The 17,981-nt window shown below is 29.3% G+C and overlaps 1 protein-coding gene across 1 annotated transcript in view; it reads right to left on the bottom strand.

Moving 5' to 3' along the window:
- Positions 1 to 5,346, bottom strand: part of LOC129960185 (uncharacterized) — a 61,871-nt gene extending 56,525 nt beyond the window's left edge. The window contains exon 1 of the mRNA XM_056073400.1: positions 5,185 to 5,346. Within this exon, the coding sequence (XP_055929375.1) occupies positions 5,185 to 5,299 (115 nt within the window). The 5' untranslated portion in view covers positions 5,300 to 5,346. The remainder of the gene's footprint in view (positions 1 to 5,184) is intronic.
- Positions 5,347 to 17,981: the final 12,635 nt, after the last annotated feature.

The raw sequence follows: 17,981 nt of genomic DNA, 5'->3' as shown, positions 1-17,981 counted from the left end.
ACTGACTTACATCTGTAAGCTTTGTGGTATACTTGTTGGCACACAAGGAGTTTATACATCAAGAACAAAAAAAAACAAAAACAAAAAAACACTGTTTTAACAGCTAATTACCAGGTTTATTTAAAATGGACTATCATATGATTTTTGAATTTTATCTCTTCAATAAATGACGGAGAAAATACTTTAAAAAATTATATTTTATTAAAGTATGGATTATAAAGTATATTTTATAAAGTACGTCTAATTTAACAGCATGTTATCAAACGTCTACTCTGGACTTTAGTTGAAAAGAATAGTTTGTGAATAGTGATACACTTAAATAACTTACTTTATAACTAACATAAAATATGGTACCGTCATAATATACAAACAAAAGTGGCATGTAAAAAACGTCACTTAGCTTTTGTTTTCCAAAACTTAATAATGTTATGAATTCGTTTTAAATTGATTTAATGACTCTTTCCTATTGGCAACCACAGGCATTGCAGCTTTAATTTTATATCACAAAGCCTTTTAAAAGACAAAATTGTAATGCTGCTTTAAGCCAACTCACGACATTTAAGGGTTAATATCCTCGAACATAATTATCAACTATTCAATAAAATAGCGCAAATTTTGATTCCATTTGCGTGGTTTCGCTTCGTAGTGAATTTCTTACAAAATTAACTCCAATATTTAATAATATTGATAGTAATAAATTGTAAATAGAAAACTAAAAAATAAAGTGTAATCAAGTTTTCTAAACTATACTTTAAATATTTCAGTAACATTGATAGTAATAAATTATAAATCGAAAGCTAAAAAATAAAATGTAATTAAATTTTTAAATTATATTTTAAAAATTTCAATAACATTGATAGTAATAAATTATAAATCAAAAAATTAAATATAATTAAGTTTTTTTTAAAAAAACTATATTTTAAAAATCATAATTGTTAAAAATGAGAGTTTAAAAATTAATAAATTTATTTTAATATAAGAAGAATACATTTAAACGCTAGAATAAAAGCTCTCAGAAATTAAGACTTAATTCAAGTTTGTGGAAAATGTTAATTGCAAGTTAGCCTTGCTTAGAAAACAGCCACCCCCCTCCGTCATTTTCCGGCAAGTACATTAATGCTAATTTATAATTTAAGGGATCATTTGATTCCAAATTTGTTGTACTGATGAACTCTTTCATTAGTTTCCAATACATAAGATCTATTCTTACATAAGGGATTACGATAGTTAAAATTTTATTTCCAGAGACAGTCCAGTCTAAAAGTAGCATATATCCGGTAAATAGATATCGTGAAATATGAAGACAATCACAATTAAAATTCAGAGTCATTTGAAAAATAAATTTTTCACAATTCTTCGAAAAATTTGGATTTAGTTTGGTGTAGTTGTCACCTAAGATAATTTAATTAATTATGAAGTGAAGAGTGATTTGTTGACTATAATGTAAATAGATACAAATATTATGTGGAATATATTAATGATTGTGTGAGATGAGCTTAAGGAAATCATGTATGAAATCAGGATAATCATCCAATCACATTTTTGGAAAAATTTTATAAGAGCCTTTGCTATTTGGTTTCATATTTGTCTATTTCTCACAATTTTTGTGACAAAACAAATAGAATCAGTTTTAAAAACTTTTAAGAGTTTTAAGTTTAAGTAATATATATAAAGTCAAATCTTTTTTTAAAATATGACTTTCTCATCATTTTTTTTATCTGAATTGCCATAATTGTATTAGAATGAAAGATCCCGCGGGGAAGAATTGGTCAGTTTTATGCGTTCTGAAATAAATGATGAATTTTTTTTATATTGGCTTCTTTTATCGAAGAATACAAAATTGTCGTTTTTATTACTTTCTGGCATACGAAGTATAGAGGAGGAATTATAATTGTCAAAAAAAAAAAAAGAAAAAAGAAAGAAAGAGAAGAAACTACGAATTTTGACGAATTTTCACCTTTTATGTCTCCCTGAGTGTAAAAAACGTATTTTGGTATTTTGGGTAGTCTGTCTATGAACATGATAATTAAAATATGCTTTGAGCTAGACAGATGGAATTTGGTATATGGAATAACAATCAAATTTGTAGATTTCTATAAAATGTTGAACGAAATCCATTCAGTGGAATTCTATCTGTCTCTCTGGCTGTTCGAGTATAAGTAAACAAGATAATTACAAAACGCAAAGAATTAGAGATAAAATTTGGTTCACAGATTTATTATAAGAAATACAAACATTTATGCCGCCGTCATGGCATAGGGGTAGTGCATCTTCCCCGTGATCTGGTCGTCCCGCGTTCGCGTCCCTGTTTGGGTATGGTTGTTCTTCCGTTGTTCTATCAATGAGATGTGTGAATGTGCCCTCCTGTAAAAAGGGGTTGTGCAAGCAAATGAGTAATGCGTGAGAGTTCCTGTTTGGGCATGGTTGTTCTTCCGTTGTTCTATCAATGAGATGTGTGAATGTGCCCTCCTGTAAAAAGGGGTTGTGCAAGCGAATGAGTGATCCGTGAGTAGCTAAGGCGTACTCTTGGCTCTAGTTGGCGCTACTATAAAAACAAGAGACGCTCCCCCACCGGCTTAAATCGCTGTCTTCATAACAGAGGGCTTGTTCATGGCAAGTGCCATATGAAACAACAACAGATATTTATCAAATTTTTAACTAAATCCTCTATTGTTCTCTAGTTAAGAATATGTGTAAATGCAGTAACTAATAAACACAATAACTTAAATAGATGAAATTTGATATGTTACAGTTACAGTTTTACATTAATTTCATTTCGATTGACTTGCGAAAGGATTCCAAAATCCATATTCTCGCGATAAACTTAGTAAAAATACTAGCCATGACAAATATCGATATTTTCTGACTATTGTTCACCATCGTCCGACAAATTATTCTCGGCTTTACCCAAGGTCAACGGTTTTATGTATAGAAAGGGGGATCAGATCTTAATTGGAGAGTATGCGAGAAAATTTTGAAGAGACCATTTCCACTGGTTTAGAGAAGGTACTGAAATGATAACGAAGCTTCTAAAGTGGTTCAAAATTTCTGTCGAGTTATAATGATTTTGAAACTAACATGCGACGAACATTATTGAATAAACTGTTCTGCTTCTTTGAAATGCCAGATATAAAGTATAAATAACAAATAACATAATTATTATCGAGTGCACACACACACACACAAAAGGAAAAATTCAGGGGATAAACCTGATTCTATTGCTCGAAAAAGTAGCTCCGCATCCCATATTACTCTCATTTCAAAAGATCATTTTTATTTGCTAACGAATGTCATAATTTCTAAGAATTATCGATTTATTTTATTTTTGGAAGTTTAAAAAAATATGTTTTCCCACTGGTCACATCTCTTCAATTTCAACTTTTTTTTTCTCTGTTGTTCAGATTTACTGTTCTTACAATCAAAATTCACGATTTTTTTTGGTTCCAATAATTCTTTGAATGTTCCATTGAATTAATTTATCTTAATTCCAATTTCAATTTTCATTTATAATCGTATTTACAAGTTTTACTTCATCTTTAGTTATTTTATATTCATTTATCTTTAAAGATCAAATTTTTAAGTGCATAACACTTTAACAAAGGAATTTGTTTATAAAGTCCTATTAACGTCCCGTTTTTAAAGCAACACTTTGAAACCCGTTTTTAAAAACACTTTTTAAAGCAAACTTTCGCATAAAATATTTCCTTAAATATTTTCATATAGATGTAAAATCGTTGATACTGAGATGAGAGAAGAAAATTCAAATTTAGGGTAAACATTTTTTTCCTTTGTTATATAGGGCATTTAAAGGATTCTTAAAAAAGAAAATCTCACTTCTTGAGGTAATTTCTAAAATTCTACGTGAATTTTTTCTAACTCTGCACAACATACTTGCTACTTTCTAATACATTAATAAAAGTTTAAAAAAATATTCGATTATTCTAGAGCACTAAATAAAATTGCAATTTATCACATGCTTATTACTATAAACATTTCGCATAAAATATTGCCCTAAATATTTACATATAGACGTAAAATTGTTGATACTGAAATGAGAGACGAAAATTAAATTTCTAGAGACATTCATTTTCCTTTGTTATATTGTGCATTTAAAGGATTCTTAAAAAAGAAAATCTCACTTCTTGAGGTAATTTCTAAAATTCTACGTGAATTTTTTCTAACTCTGCACAACATACTTGCTACTTTCTAATACATTAATAAAAGTTTAAAAAAATATTCGATTATTCTAGAGCACTAAATAAAATTGCAATTGATCACATGCTTATTACAATAAAACATTTCGCATAAGATATTGCCCTAAATATTTTCATTTAGACGTAAAATAGTTGATACTGAAATGAAAGACGAAAATCAAATTTCTAGAGCCATTAATTTTCCTTTGTTATATAGTGCATTTAAAGGATTCTTAAAAAAAAAATCTCACTTCTTGAGATAATTTCTAAAATTCTACGTGAATTTTTTCTAGCTTTGCACAACACACTTGCTACTTTTTAAAACATTAATAAAAGTTTTAAAAAATACTCGATTATTCTAGAGCACTAAATAAAATTGCAATTTATCACGTGCTTATAACTACAAGCATTTCGCATAAAATATTTCCCTAAATATTTTCATTTAGACGTAAAATTGTTGATACTGAGATGAGAGAAGAAAATCAAATTTCTAGAGACATTCATTTTCCTTTGTTATATTGTGCATTTAAAGGATTCTTAAAAAAGAAAATCTCACTTCTTGAGATAATTTCTAATATTCTACGTGAATTTTTTCTAGTTTTGCACAACATACTTGCTACTTTTTAATACATTAATAAAAGTTTTAAAAAATATTCGATTATTCTAGAGCACTAAATAAAATTGCAATTTATCACGTGCTTATAACTACAAGCATTTCCCATAAAATATTTCCTTAAATATTTTCATATAGATGTAAAATCGTTGATACTGAAATGAGAGACGAAAATCAAATTTTTGGAAACATTTTTTTTTTTTTTCCTTTGTTATTCAGAGCATTAAAAAGATTCCAAAAGAATAATCTCACTCTTTGAGATAACTTCAAAAATTCTTCATGGGGTTTTTTTTCTAGTTTTGCACAACGCTCTAATAAAATTCATATAAACAAAACCATTAAAAACTGCATTTTATTTTTTAAGCAGAAATTACTCACCAATTGACCATGGATGAGCTTGATTAGGAAAATAGGTGATCACCGGTGGCGGCGGTCGAGGCTGGACATTAGTGACCATTGCCACAATCAAAATCAAAACATTCAAAAAATGCATGTCGGACGACAGTTGTTGCTCGCAGCGGAAAACCGAAGCTTGTGAGATGGTGACGCGAAAGCGAATGAGATTTTATTCGGACGCGCGTCTTTAAAAAAACAACATTCAATGTAGGCGGGGTTACTTGCGCGCGCTTTTGACGTCAATCTCAACTTCGACGAAGCGCATCTTCCTGAGGGATTGCTTGATTGGCCGAATGAGAAAACTACGTGGGTTTTGAGGGATGATTATGAGGTGAAGATGAAATCGAAAATTTGGTTTAAATTAAACTCTAGTCAAGACATAATTAAGTGAATGGATGAATCAGTCAATTACATATCAGTAGAAGCAATGTCAATATACGTATATATATACAACAGCATGGTCTGTTTGTAATTAGTTTGTTATAAGAACACTGAGTACAATTGTGCCGAGATCCGTTATTCTATAAAGTTCTATGAAATAACAAACGGCGAAATAAAAATATGAAAAATTATCAAGAGCTATCGATAATTTTTCATATTTCTTTCTTAACAACAGGAAAGAAAAATTATTTATGGTTCTAAGGGAAAATTTTAACAAAAGAAACATCGAATTTTTTTTCCTGATATTTAATCTCTAGTGATTTTGGTACGAAAGTGAAGGCACTGAATCGTGTGTTGATCCTTAACACAATTTTTTATAATTCTTCTTTTCATTTCCCAATTTTGTCAAAATATTTTTTGCTATCGATATTTTTTTATATTTTTTTCTTAACAACAGGAAAGAAAAATTGTTTATGATTCTGAAGGAAATTTTTAAACAAAAGAAACATCGAATTTTTATTTTTCTGATATTTAATCTCTAGTGATTTTGGTACGAAAGTGAAGGCACTGAATCGTGTGTTGATCCTTAACACAATTTTTTATAATTCTTCTTTTCATTTCCCAATTTTGTCAAAATATTTTTTGCTATCGATAATTTTTCATATTTCTTTCTTAACAACAGGAAAGAAAAATTATTTATGGTTCTAAGGGAAATTTTTTAACAAAAGAAACATCGAATTTTTATTTTTCTGATATTTAATCTCTAGTGATTTTGGTACAAAAGTGAAGGCACTGAATCGTGTGTTGATCCTTAACACAATTTTTTATAATTCTTCTTTTTATTTACCAATTTTCTCAAAATATTTTTTGCTATCGATAATTTTTCATATTTCTTTCTTAACAACAGGAAAGAAAAATTATTTATGGTTCTAAGGGAAATTTTTTAACAAAAGAAACATCGAATTTTTATTTTTCTGATATTTAACCTCTAGTGATTTTGGTACAAAAGTGAAGGCACTGAATCGTGTGTTGATCCTTAACACAATTTTTTATAATTCTTCTTTTTATTTTCCAATTTTGTCAAAATATTTTTTGCTATCGATATTTTTTTATATTTTTTTCTTAAGAACAGGAAAGAAAAATTGTTTATGATTCTGAGGGAAATTTTTAAACAAAAGAAACATCTAATTTTTATTTTTTTTTCTGAAATTCAATCTATTTAGCGATTTTGGTGCAAAAATGAAGGTATTGAATCGTGTGTTGATCTTTGCCACAATTATTTATACTTCTTTTAATTTTCCAATTTTGTCAAAATGTTTTTTTCTATTTGCGTTCAATTGATAATGTTTCTTTGTGATCTTAAAATTCGACAGTAAATAAGAAATTAAAATAATGAATGAACGGAATCAGTAAGTCAGTATCTAAGGACTGTGTTTTGGATTTAGGGTTCACTATTCTAAAATGTTCCTAAAGTTTATTAAACAGAATTGAACTAACTTTACAAATTCTACAACAGACTATTCTCAATATAATCAGTTTGGAACAATAAAATTCGATGAATTATTTCGATAAAGTTTTGATAAAAATAATTGTTTCTAATTATGCATATTTTGGAATTTGGTCATAATAACGTATCCGCATCCAGTTAATGATAAATAAAAAGATAGCTACTTAAAATAGATATTCTGAAACTCCATAGATTTTTTTTTTTTTTTGTAAATTGTCAAGAATATTAAAAAAAAAATTTACATTTATTTAGAATCCCAGTTTGATATGATGCTAAGATTACTTGGAGACAGGACTCATAATTTCAGGCAGATTCCCTTTCTCAAAATATAGCAGAAGTTTTTCAATTAAATGATTTAAGGTACATCAATTCTGAAAATCTTTTACTGAAATGGATCTGAAATACTCACTCTTTCTGCTTTGGGTCGTTGTGGGCCAGGAGGATTTAACCCTTTATTTACTGACAGTACCTTAATTACCGTTTAAATCCGGCTGATTTCTTCGTAATATGACTATTTTTTCTAACCGCATTTAAAAGAAAACAAAGAGAGTATTTCCAATGGAAAACAGTAGATATCAAATAAAAACAATATTAAAAATCTTTTAATCATTCATTAAATTACTTAAGTTACTTCAATTAATTTTTTTAAAAAAATTCTTTTTTTGGGTTTATTCTGTGGTAAAACTTAATTAATGGTTCAAAAATAAATTTGAAAAACTGAGGGTAAAATAGTTTGATAAATAAAGAGTTAAGATGCAGCCCAAAATTTAATATACATGGTTGGCTATATATTAACCCACATCACTACAAAAAAAAATTGTAGAATAAAAAACAATATTGGCTACTATAATTGTTCAGCGTGTCGTCATTACATGACATGTATCAAAATATTTTCGTATCTGACATTGATTTGGAGTTGAGAAGTTTATCCTTTTTATTTATGGCAGACAAGAAATAAAATAAAATTTAGTACTGTCTCAATGAATTATGTGCATTCATAAGAATAAAAACATAACAACAATATTTTAAAACTATATTCTTTATTTTTTTTCTGAAAACAGCAAAGGAACAGCACAGCACCTCTTGTTCAGCATGCATGTTTTTCTGTTTTAGGCAATTGAAACTGGAGTTCATAAAATTTTCCATTCGAATAATTAATACGATAAAATCAAAAATATATTTTATATAAATGATTAAGTTAAAAATAATAAAATGTTCTAAAAGAATACAAAATAGAGATTAGAAATATAAAATAAGAGCGATAATTTAAAGAAATTCAAAAATTCTGAGCCCTCAAGATAAAACAGAGATAAATATATAATGATCAGAATTTGAATTAATGAATTTATTTTAAATGGTTAGCTACCGAAATTTTGAAATTCAACATTAAAAAATTTCTTTTTGCTTTGAGAAAAATGATGAAAAACAATGCTCATTTTAAAATCACCAGCAAATAGCAAAATGTGACATCTTAATGAATATTTTTCATTAAAAGTTTTAGATATTATATTCTCTCAGTAATCAAAAAAATTTTCCAAGATAATTCTTTCTCAAATTGTAATTTATTCATCTATAATAATAAACTATGAAATATTATTATGATAACGTTATGACGCTTAAAATCTCTTTTATCTGTTGTAAAAAATTAAATTAAAATATATTTTTAAATTTATGATTAATATTAATAATTCTAAAACATTAGTTCTCTTCTAAGAATATATGGTATTTATTTTTGCAATATTTGAAACTCCGAAATATTGAAATTTATTCTTTATTACTAAAATCTGCTAAAAATTAATTCGCAGTTTTACAATTTATTTTTAAACTTTTACCTTTAATTTACCTTACCTTTTATTTTTAGGGTCCCTGGTGGTGAGTTTCAGATTCGAGACCCGATTCCACTGAAGAATCGCCGTGTAAGCTGGTCTAGTGCATGTTAAATCGTAGCGGTCAAATGTCCTCTTGCTGGTGTGGCGTGGAAGCTTGGAAAGAGAGGGGTGTCAGCTCAGGTTCGTCCTCATCATCTGACCGCGGTTCAAAATGATGAGTCCGCCCTAAAATAGCCCTAATGTTGCTTTAAAACTGGACGTTAATGTAACTTAACCAAAACCAAACATTTTAATTTTATACAGTGATTTATTTAACATAAATCGATTTGTAGAAATTTACAATACTGGAAATATTAAAAGCTTTTAATCTTCTAAAATATTATGTTCGTCTGTTAATATTATATTCGTTTGTTTATATTTTTTGCTATTTACGCTGAAGAAACCTACATATTTTACAGATATCTCCCTTAAAATATAGTATCTAAATGTGTTAAAACTATCTACTAAATATTTGATTATTACAATACGGGTAGTTATAAATTAGTAGTAAAATTCCATCTTGCATCTTTCCTAAAAACATGTAAAAAAATGAAAATGAAGGAAAAGAAAATAGCTTTCAGCTAAAGCATTTCATAATTTTACTGTTTTTTCATAATAATTAAACGTTAATGCTTTAAATCACACATTGCTGTTTCGACGATGCTATCAAAGTCCAAGTAAATCAATACATTAATTAAATCAAATTGATCATATAAAACTGGAATGGATTCTTTATGCTGCAGATTCATTATTAATCGTGCAGTTCTCTAAATATAAATAATTACTTTTAGTTATCTTTGATCCGGAAATCCTGGATGTCATTCTTTCGCACTTGTTAATAGGAACTTAAGGAATGTACTATACAGATATGCAAAACTTTCTCTACAAGCGAAATGTTAGCATGAAATAATTGTAAAAGATTTTGTTACTGCATAATTTGTTATTGTTACTATTTTGTTACTTTTGCTGTATATATCCCCACTCTAAATTAACTTTTTATCACTGGATAGACAGCGCAAGTAATCGATAGCCGTAGGCAATTAATCAATAGCTAATTTTTAACGAAATAGCAAAGAAGGAAGAAAGAGCAGAATGCATGTTGTGATTCTACTTTATCAAATCAGCTATTTTTACTTTCTCGTATACGTTGTATGGAGAAAGTATAGTGACCATCAAAAAATTCGAATTTTGAGGAAAAAAATCGAAATTTTGACGAATCCACGCGCTTCCTGAGTTCGAAAAACACATTTTCGGAAAATGTCCGTCTACCTGTGACAAAAATATCTATCTAGCTCAAAGTAACACTTTGAGCTAGATAGATGAAATTTGTTATACTGTCTTTAGACCAAATTTGCAGATTTCTATCAAATTTTGTATAAAATCTTATCAGAGGAAGTCCGTCTGTCAGTAAATGAGTTAACAGATAGCTACAAAACGAAGAGAGCTAGATAGATAAGATTTGGTACGCAGTTTGAACATCTATAGTGTATACGATTGTCAAAGTTTGAGCCAAATCCAACAAGAGATTAACCCGTTTGTCGGTCTGTACTTTCAGAAATAAGTAAACACGGTAATTCAAAAATGCAATGGCTTACATATATCAAATGTGTTGCGGCAATTTGTGACAACAAATGCAGTTTTATGTCAAATTTTTGATTCAATCGACTGTGAAGAATGTGTCTGAAATCCAAATTCGATTTTTGGATACTTTTGACGCATGCCAGTGATTTGTCGCCAAATTACTACCCAAGGATGACACGATAGATTCAGTAAAAATGCTGAATTCACGAAAAATGTTAATATTTTGTTACTATTGTACGCCAATGCCATGTAAGACATTCTCTGGCATGACAAGTTTATTAGAGAGTATGCCAGAAAGTTTTGGAGTGACCTCTTCCGCACGTAGTTGATTTGGTGTTTAAAGAAATGTGAATAAACATAATGATTGTCCGCTGATAAAAAAAAAACCCAAAAATCGCTTTAAAAGCAAAGAAAAGCAACACTAAGATTAATGTTTTTAGGTACAGTCTTGCTCATAAGAAGGTTGCCTGTTTTTTTTTTCCCTCCTTCAGAACAAGCACAGCAATTAACGCTTGCTGAAACATCTTGCAACTTTTGATTGCGTCTTTGAAAAATTTCAATTCCAGATCATTTGCTAACAGGATGAGTGACCTCTTTTCCGGGAATCAGCTGTTAGTGGGCGAAAAAAATTCCGGGAAGTTGGTTTGAAAAGGATGATTAAACCATGGTTCCAACGCTCTTTTGCTTTTACTTGGATGGATTTCTTTTCATTTGGGAACTGCATCAAAAAACGAATTCATTTTACAGCAATTCATGATATTTAAACTCTGAATGCTAGGATAACAGATGCGAAACAAATTTCAGAAGCATGTGGAGAGAACTTAACCCATATCAGATAACTGGATTTTTATAAATGGCATAACTAACAAAGCACTGATTGCAGTCAGAAATCAAGTACTCCCATTAAGGGTTAAATATCATTTTAACTTTCTCCAAGTTAATAAGAACACAATAATTGAAATTCATGAAGATAATTTTCTTATTACAAAAGTGATTATGTTATTTACTGTTTTCTAAAATAAATGTAGGTTTTTTTTATTAATAATAAGTCAATCCTCATGTACCACAAAGTACAGCACAAGGCTTACAGAAGTAAGTAGAAACAACTACATACATAGATAAAAATATGTACAAATAAAAATAAGGATAAAAACAACAGGAAAAAATAAACAACAAAACTAATTAAAAATTGAAGCAGAAAAGGCAATAAATTTACAAAATGAGAAAAAAACCATTTTGTGGTCGACCAAAACATGAAGCGGAGGTGGAGACTTAATATTACAGGCATCGAGATCCACAGTAAAATCTCTTCTCCCTTCAGTAAGTTTGGAGCAATCAAAAAGCAAGTGTTCGACATTTTGAACTCCACCCACGCTGCAAGAGCACAGATCAGTGTTTGATAATCCAAATTTCTTGAGATAGTAATTGAAATTACCGTGTCCAGTAAGAAATTTTGTTAAGTGAAAATCACTGAAAAAATGCTTGTTATTCAACCTTTGAGAAATTGTGGGGAAAAATAATTTGGTTAAACAGACAGTTGACGAATTTTGGTACAACTCGTTCCATAAGAGAATGGTCTTTTTATGATTCTCATTACGAATGTAAGATTTGGGGATGCTCACAGGATCAATGATTAGTTTTGTAGCTTGCTTTGCAAGCCAATCGGCTCTAAATGCAGGTTTAAATATCATTTTTTACCTATAAAATTTTACAATCAGGTATTAAAACTTGAGTTAGTTTAGTTGTATTAATGCCACATTTTAAAGCAACAGCAACTCTAGAGCTATTTTCGGACGGACCTCGTGATTTTAACTGTGGTCAGATGACGTGAACGACATCTGAGCTGGTAACACCATCTCCAAACTTTCAAATCACACCAGCGGGAGAACGTTTGGCCCCGACTGCTTCAACGTGCACTAGACTCGCTTACATTACAGTTTTTCAGCGGAATCGGGTCTCAAACCTGAAATCCTTCAGTTCTGAAGCCGAGACCTTACATTAAAATTTGAGACTCAAAAAGTGAAAAATGCGATTCAAACTATGTGAGTTAATCACTAGGTTTCTGTTTTACTTAATATTTGCGATGGCTAAAATATGCTTTCACAGTGATACATTTTTCGGCCTAATGCGCCCAAACTACCACGAAAGCAATGAAAATTGCGTATAATTCTTATAAAATTGAGTTTTTGAAAAAAATTGAATTTTAAATTGATGTAAAAATGCTTTCGTGCAATAACGTGGTATATAATAAAGAACTCTGGAATTATTCATAAAAAATACTAAAACTTTGATTAAATTTCAATTATCATTCTAATTAAATTAGGTCGGTATAACCTAGTTACTAGGGCGTTCGATTCGCGTCCTTTGGGTTGCGAATTCGCACCCCACCGGCCGAAGACTCTCCGTGTGTGTGGTGGCTGATACACGTATAAATCTGTTGTGGTCACAAAGTCCTCTATGTCATAGTAATATCACTGGGGGTACTGAATCAGGGATGATAGTTCTCTAAGTAATAAAATTGTTCGCAAGCTGCATGATGCATTCTACAGCAAAATATGATTAATATCATGTTAAAATATAGAGACTGTAAAATCAATTAATAATTATGTAGTGGGACAGGGAGGAAACAAAGACTAAAAAAATTTATTTAGATTGAATACGAATTTTTGGTCTAAGAAAAACTGATGGAAAAATTAGCCAATAGGAATAGGAATGAAACATAAATTTAATAATATTAATCAACATTAAATATAATGATATCAATATTAATTAATATTAAATATACTTATTTGAGAAATTGTGCGTCTTTTCAATGATTAAATATCTTTAATTATCTTGGTCTGTTTCATGTTGAATTCTGTAATCGATTTCTTTCTCACATCCTGCTAGAAAATTTGGTGTACTTATGTATTCTTAATTACAATTCAATATTTTAATAATTATGGAATTTAATTATCAGTGAATTGATAAATTTAATTAAATTTTAATTATATAATTATGTTACAAGTGTGCCTAATACTGAATTTGAGAAAAAGTTTTAAAAAAGGAGTAAAAACAGTAATTAAAAAAGAAATTCTATATTTTAATTCATTAATGAAGATTTTGTTTTAAAAACTACTTTTATTGAATTGATTATTGTACTAAACGTGCGTAACAGAACATTGATTGCGTTATGCTTTTCCCTTAGCGTTATTTTTCATTTTTTATTTTTTTCCCATTCTATTGACTAAAAGGTTTGCTCAAATCTTATATTAAAGCGGAGAAAAAAGATCGCTTAATGTTATGACTTTCAGTAAAACTCTCATATGGAATACTATCTTTTACTTGCGACAGTCTTCAGTTATGTTCAAGATCATCAGGTGGCATCCTTTAGAATAATAGAACTACTCTTGCATACCTTAGGAATAATTTATCCACCAGCCGATATTTACACTCAAGTACGGGAGTAGTAAAGCACACTTAACTTGAAATTTTAAAACATCACGTTTGGAAAATATCTTAGAGTAACTTCATTTATCGTGTCCCTGAAAATAATGGCGCTTTCTTAGGGTAAAAATTTCCTCGAGGCAAGCTAGGAGGCAAAGTTTGATTCCTGATAGCTAAGTTGAAAGCTTGAACTTCCTTTCGATTCTTAGACGAAAGCAATGAAACATTGTATATCAAAGCAATCATAGATAATGGCTGATAATTAAGGAGATTTTCGGTTTTATGTATATTGGCATGGCATTGGCGACAAAAGTTACGAAACATTAAGTTCTGGCGCGAATTTAGGATTTTTGTGGTGTCTAGAATGTCATACTTGGCGATTAATCCATCGCATGCTTTTAATAGTATCAGAAAATCGAATCTGTGCTTTAGGTACTTTTTTCTCAACCGATTGGAACAAAGATTTCACACAAAACTACTATCGTAGTCACAAAATTTTATACCAAATTTGATATATTTAAGTCAATGCGCTTTTGAATTATTGCATTTACATGTTTCTGAAAGAACAGACCGACAGACAGTCAACCTGTAGTTGGATTTGGCTCAAAATTTGACATGTGTCTACAATATAGATGTTAAATCTTACCTATCTAGCTTTCTTCGTTTTGAAATTGTAGTGTTAACTTATATTGGAACAGCCGGACAAACGGACAGCATCTGAAGAGATTTTACTCAAAGTTTGATACAAATCAGCAAATTTGGTGCTAAGACCTACACTAGATTTAAACCATCTAGCTCAAAGCATGTTTGACTTATTTTGTTGTTTTGTTTGTTGTTGTATTCTTATCACAGACAGACAGACGGACATTTTTCAAAAAGATGTTTTTCACACTCAGGGTCTCTATACTACGTATACGTGAAAGTAAAAAAACATTCAAAATATTCAAAGCAATTAATTCATGCTCAGCTTCTTGAATTCCTTTAAGTTGATAATTTGTACATAATGTTGCCAATAGATATCTGCATTTTTTTGTTTAATTAATTTCCTTCACGCTTTTTTCTAATCCAAATGCATTTAAAGAATTTCAAAGTAATGAAGAAAACATACGAAGAAGTCTTTCATTTTTTTTTTTTTTTTTCAAAAAAGGCAGAAAACCGTGTTAAAAATAGTGGAAATAAGGGATTAAAAAAGACTTTGTGACTCCTAGCTCGTAAACAATTGCAACTATCTGAAAACTTTTTATACAAAAGTTGTTTCCTGTAAAAAGAGGCTAATTCACCTAATTTGAAATATTTTTTATCTCATACCGTAAAGAACTTATTAGAAAATGAAAATTTCCGTCATCTTTAAATTAGATTCATTACCTGCGGCATAATCCAAGAACAAAGTATTCCAAGTCAATTAAAATTTAATAAAAATTACTCTAATTTTCGTGTTAACAACAACATAAAATGATTAAAGCGTTGTACACACACACACACACATATAACACACATATATATAATTTTGTACAAACTTCACAATGCTAAAATTGAGCATTTTCCTATTAACATTATTTTTTATTTTGTTTGTACGTCGAACTAAATTTAGGGGCAATTTTCTAATCATTTATATTTATTTTATTAAACTGAAATTAACGAAGTTACATCAAGATTAATGCACAATGAACATTTCATGGATTTGTAATTTAGTCCAGTATTGCAAGTTTTTTTTTAACATTTTAAAATTGTATTCAAAAATTTTTGAATTTATTAAGATTATTGTAATTTGATGGGATTTTTTTTAATTTTCAGTTGCTGATATTTAAGTTCTTATCACATGATAGCATGATGTTGTTTTGGTTTGGAAATTTTTGAAGCCTCAAAATGCACGGACAGAAAATTGGCCATTTATCGCTTTTCAGGCATCAATTTTTCGCCTGTAGGGTTATTAAAAAATAATAAAAAAGGTTGTGACATTTGTCGACTTATCGCCAACAAAAAGTTACAATTTGGTGTACATGTCCAACATGTATCTGATTCTCCTGTCTGGTCAATAAAGGGCAGGTCGTAAGAATTTATCCCCCGAAGAAGCACGGAGAAGAAAATGGGAATGAACGCGAAACAGCGAGAGGAGGTATCGAAAGTTATATATATTTATATATATATATATATATATAATTTTCTATTTTTCTAGTTGTCAAAATAAGCTTTAGAGCTCGAACGATTTTGAGATAGGGTGGAGGAAGTCATCGTTTTCTAAATATCCACGCATGAGTAATCTGATAATCACGTGATTATTTCAAATCGGTTTGAAGTTTTGCTTTCACGAAAAAAAATTCTATTGATTTTGAGATGGTTATCATCACTTTTCTAAATGTTGTTGATTGCGAATTATGAATCATGTGAGAACACGATGCTTTTCTGTCGGACTGATACCAATCAATCTTAAAAAAAAATAATGTTCTCACATAAAATTTACAATAGCAGATTTCAATTTTTTTTTCTTTTCTTTTCTTTATTTCCACCAAGTTCTCCGATTAAAAAAAAACATTCCGCTGTTTGTGAGATTTTTATGATCAAAACAGTATCGGTTTTGAAAATTTTAATTGATTTGATTTGAATCGATTATATTGAATTTTCTTATAGGCTGGAAATCCTGAAATTCTTGATTACTTGATGTTGGTCTTTTTTTTCCCCAACTAAGAGATGTAGAGATGCACTGAAATATTTTGTTGCGAAACTAGAATATTTTTATGAAAAAAAAAAAAAACTTATTTGAAACTACGAGTTTTATCTCGTCATTGACAGTAGAATTTTCATTAGAAATGCTTCTAAAAAAGCTATTCTCTCTCCTTTTGTCTTCGGAACTCTCTCGCGCACTGCCTCGGTGAAGCTCGTAGTAAAAATCAAATATTTAATTTCTTTAGTTAAATTGTAAATAAATTTTTTTTTTCTTAAGCGTCCCAATAATTGCAGTCACAACAAATACACACAACCCTAATTACGACAGAGGAACAAAATCGTTTGAATATTTATAACAAATGCACCGAATACATGCAATATGGTATTACTAAGAGAATTGAGATAGAACTTTGTTCTCACATTTTTCATCGGTTGGCTGTTTTTATTGGAATTGTAAATTAGCTCTCAATCAATTCTTCAAAATGTGGAAAGGCAAGCAAATCCGCTTAAATATGGGTGGCATATACGTCGATTGACAGTAAATAATGGTAATTTTGATGAATTTTGGTGCAGATGATTATAACGCGAGTTCGCAAATTGTACAGACTAAGTCTACGGCAAAGGATACCGACGTGCTCTGATTGGTTTAAGCCTTGGCATCTTTTTGGCAATGTTTTGCACTCATAATAGTCTAGTTTTCGCTTATTTGGCTCAAACTTTGTACCTTTCATTAGTTTTATGGAAGATATGAGTGAATATCAACACGATCTAATTTTTATTAATATAATTGTTTTCTCTAAATATTACTAGTAATACTACTAATACTAATTATTAATAATAATAATAAATATTACCAATAATACTAGTAATACAAGTAACTAATGTTGTATATGCACAGAAGTATAAAAACTGTATGAAAGTAATTACTGAACATATGATGCAACAATTAAATATTTTTTATTTTTCTATGATTTTCGTGCCTTTATTAGATAATTTATGTAGTCATTGAAACTTGTTGCTGAACGTTTGTTCCTTTTCCATCAACTACATAAGGGGAGATGATTACTTAATATCCAAAACGTATAAATATGTAAGCTTTAACGGAATATGTGATTTCGTAGCTAATTTTTTTAGTTATATTAAAATAATATTATGAAGAAACACATACAAAAATATTTTTAATAAATTGTAATTTTTATATTTCCTGAATTTAGGTTTCAGGATTTGATTTTTTCTGCTGTTTATGTGTTCCAGATTAATATTACATGTCAACCGTAAAAAATAGGGGGGGGGGGATAAATTAGCAAATTTTATTTACTTTTTATAAAAATATATTTCGGTATGGCATCTTT

This window comes from Argiope bruennichi, chromosome 2 (genome assembly GCF_947563725.1).
Source record: "Argiope bruennichi chromosome 2, qqArgBrue1.1, whole genome shotgun sequence".
NCBI classification, from domain to species: Eukaryota; Metazoa; Arthropoda; class Arachnida; order Araneae; family Araneidae; genus Argiope; species Argiope bruennichi.
This window is presented reverse-complemented; position numbering and strand designations above follow the sequence as displayed.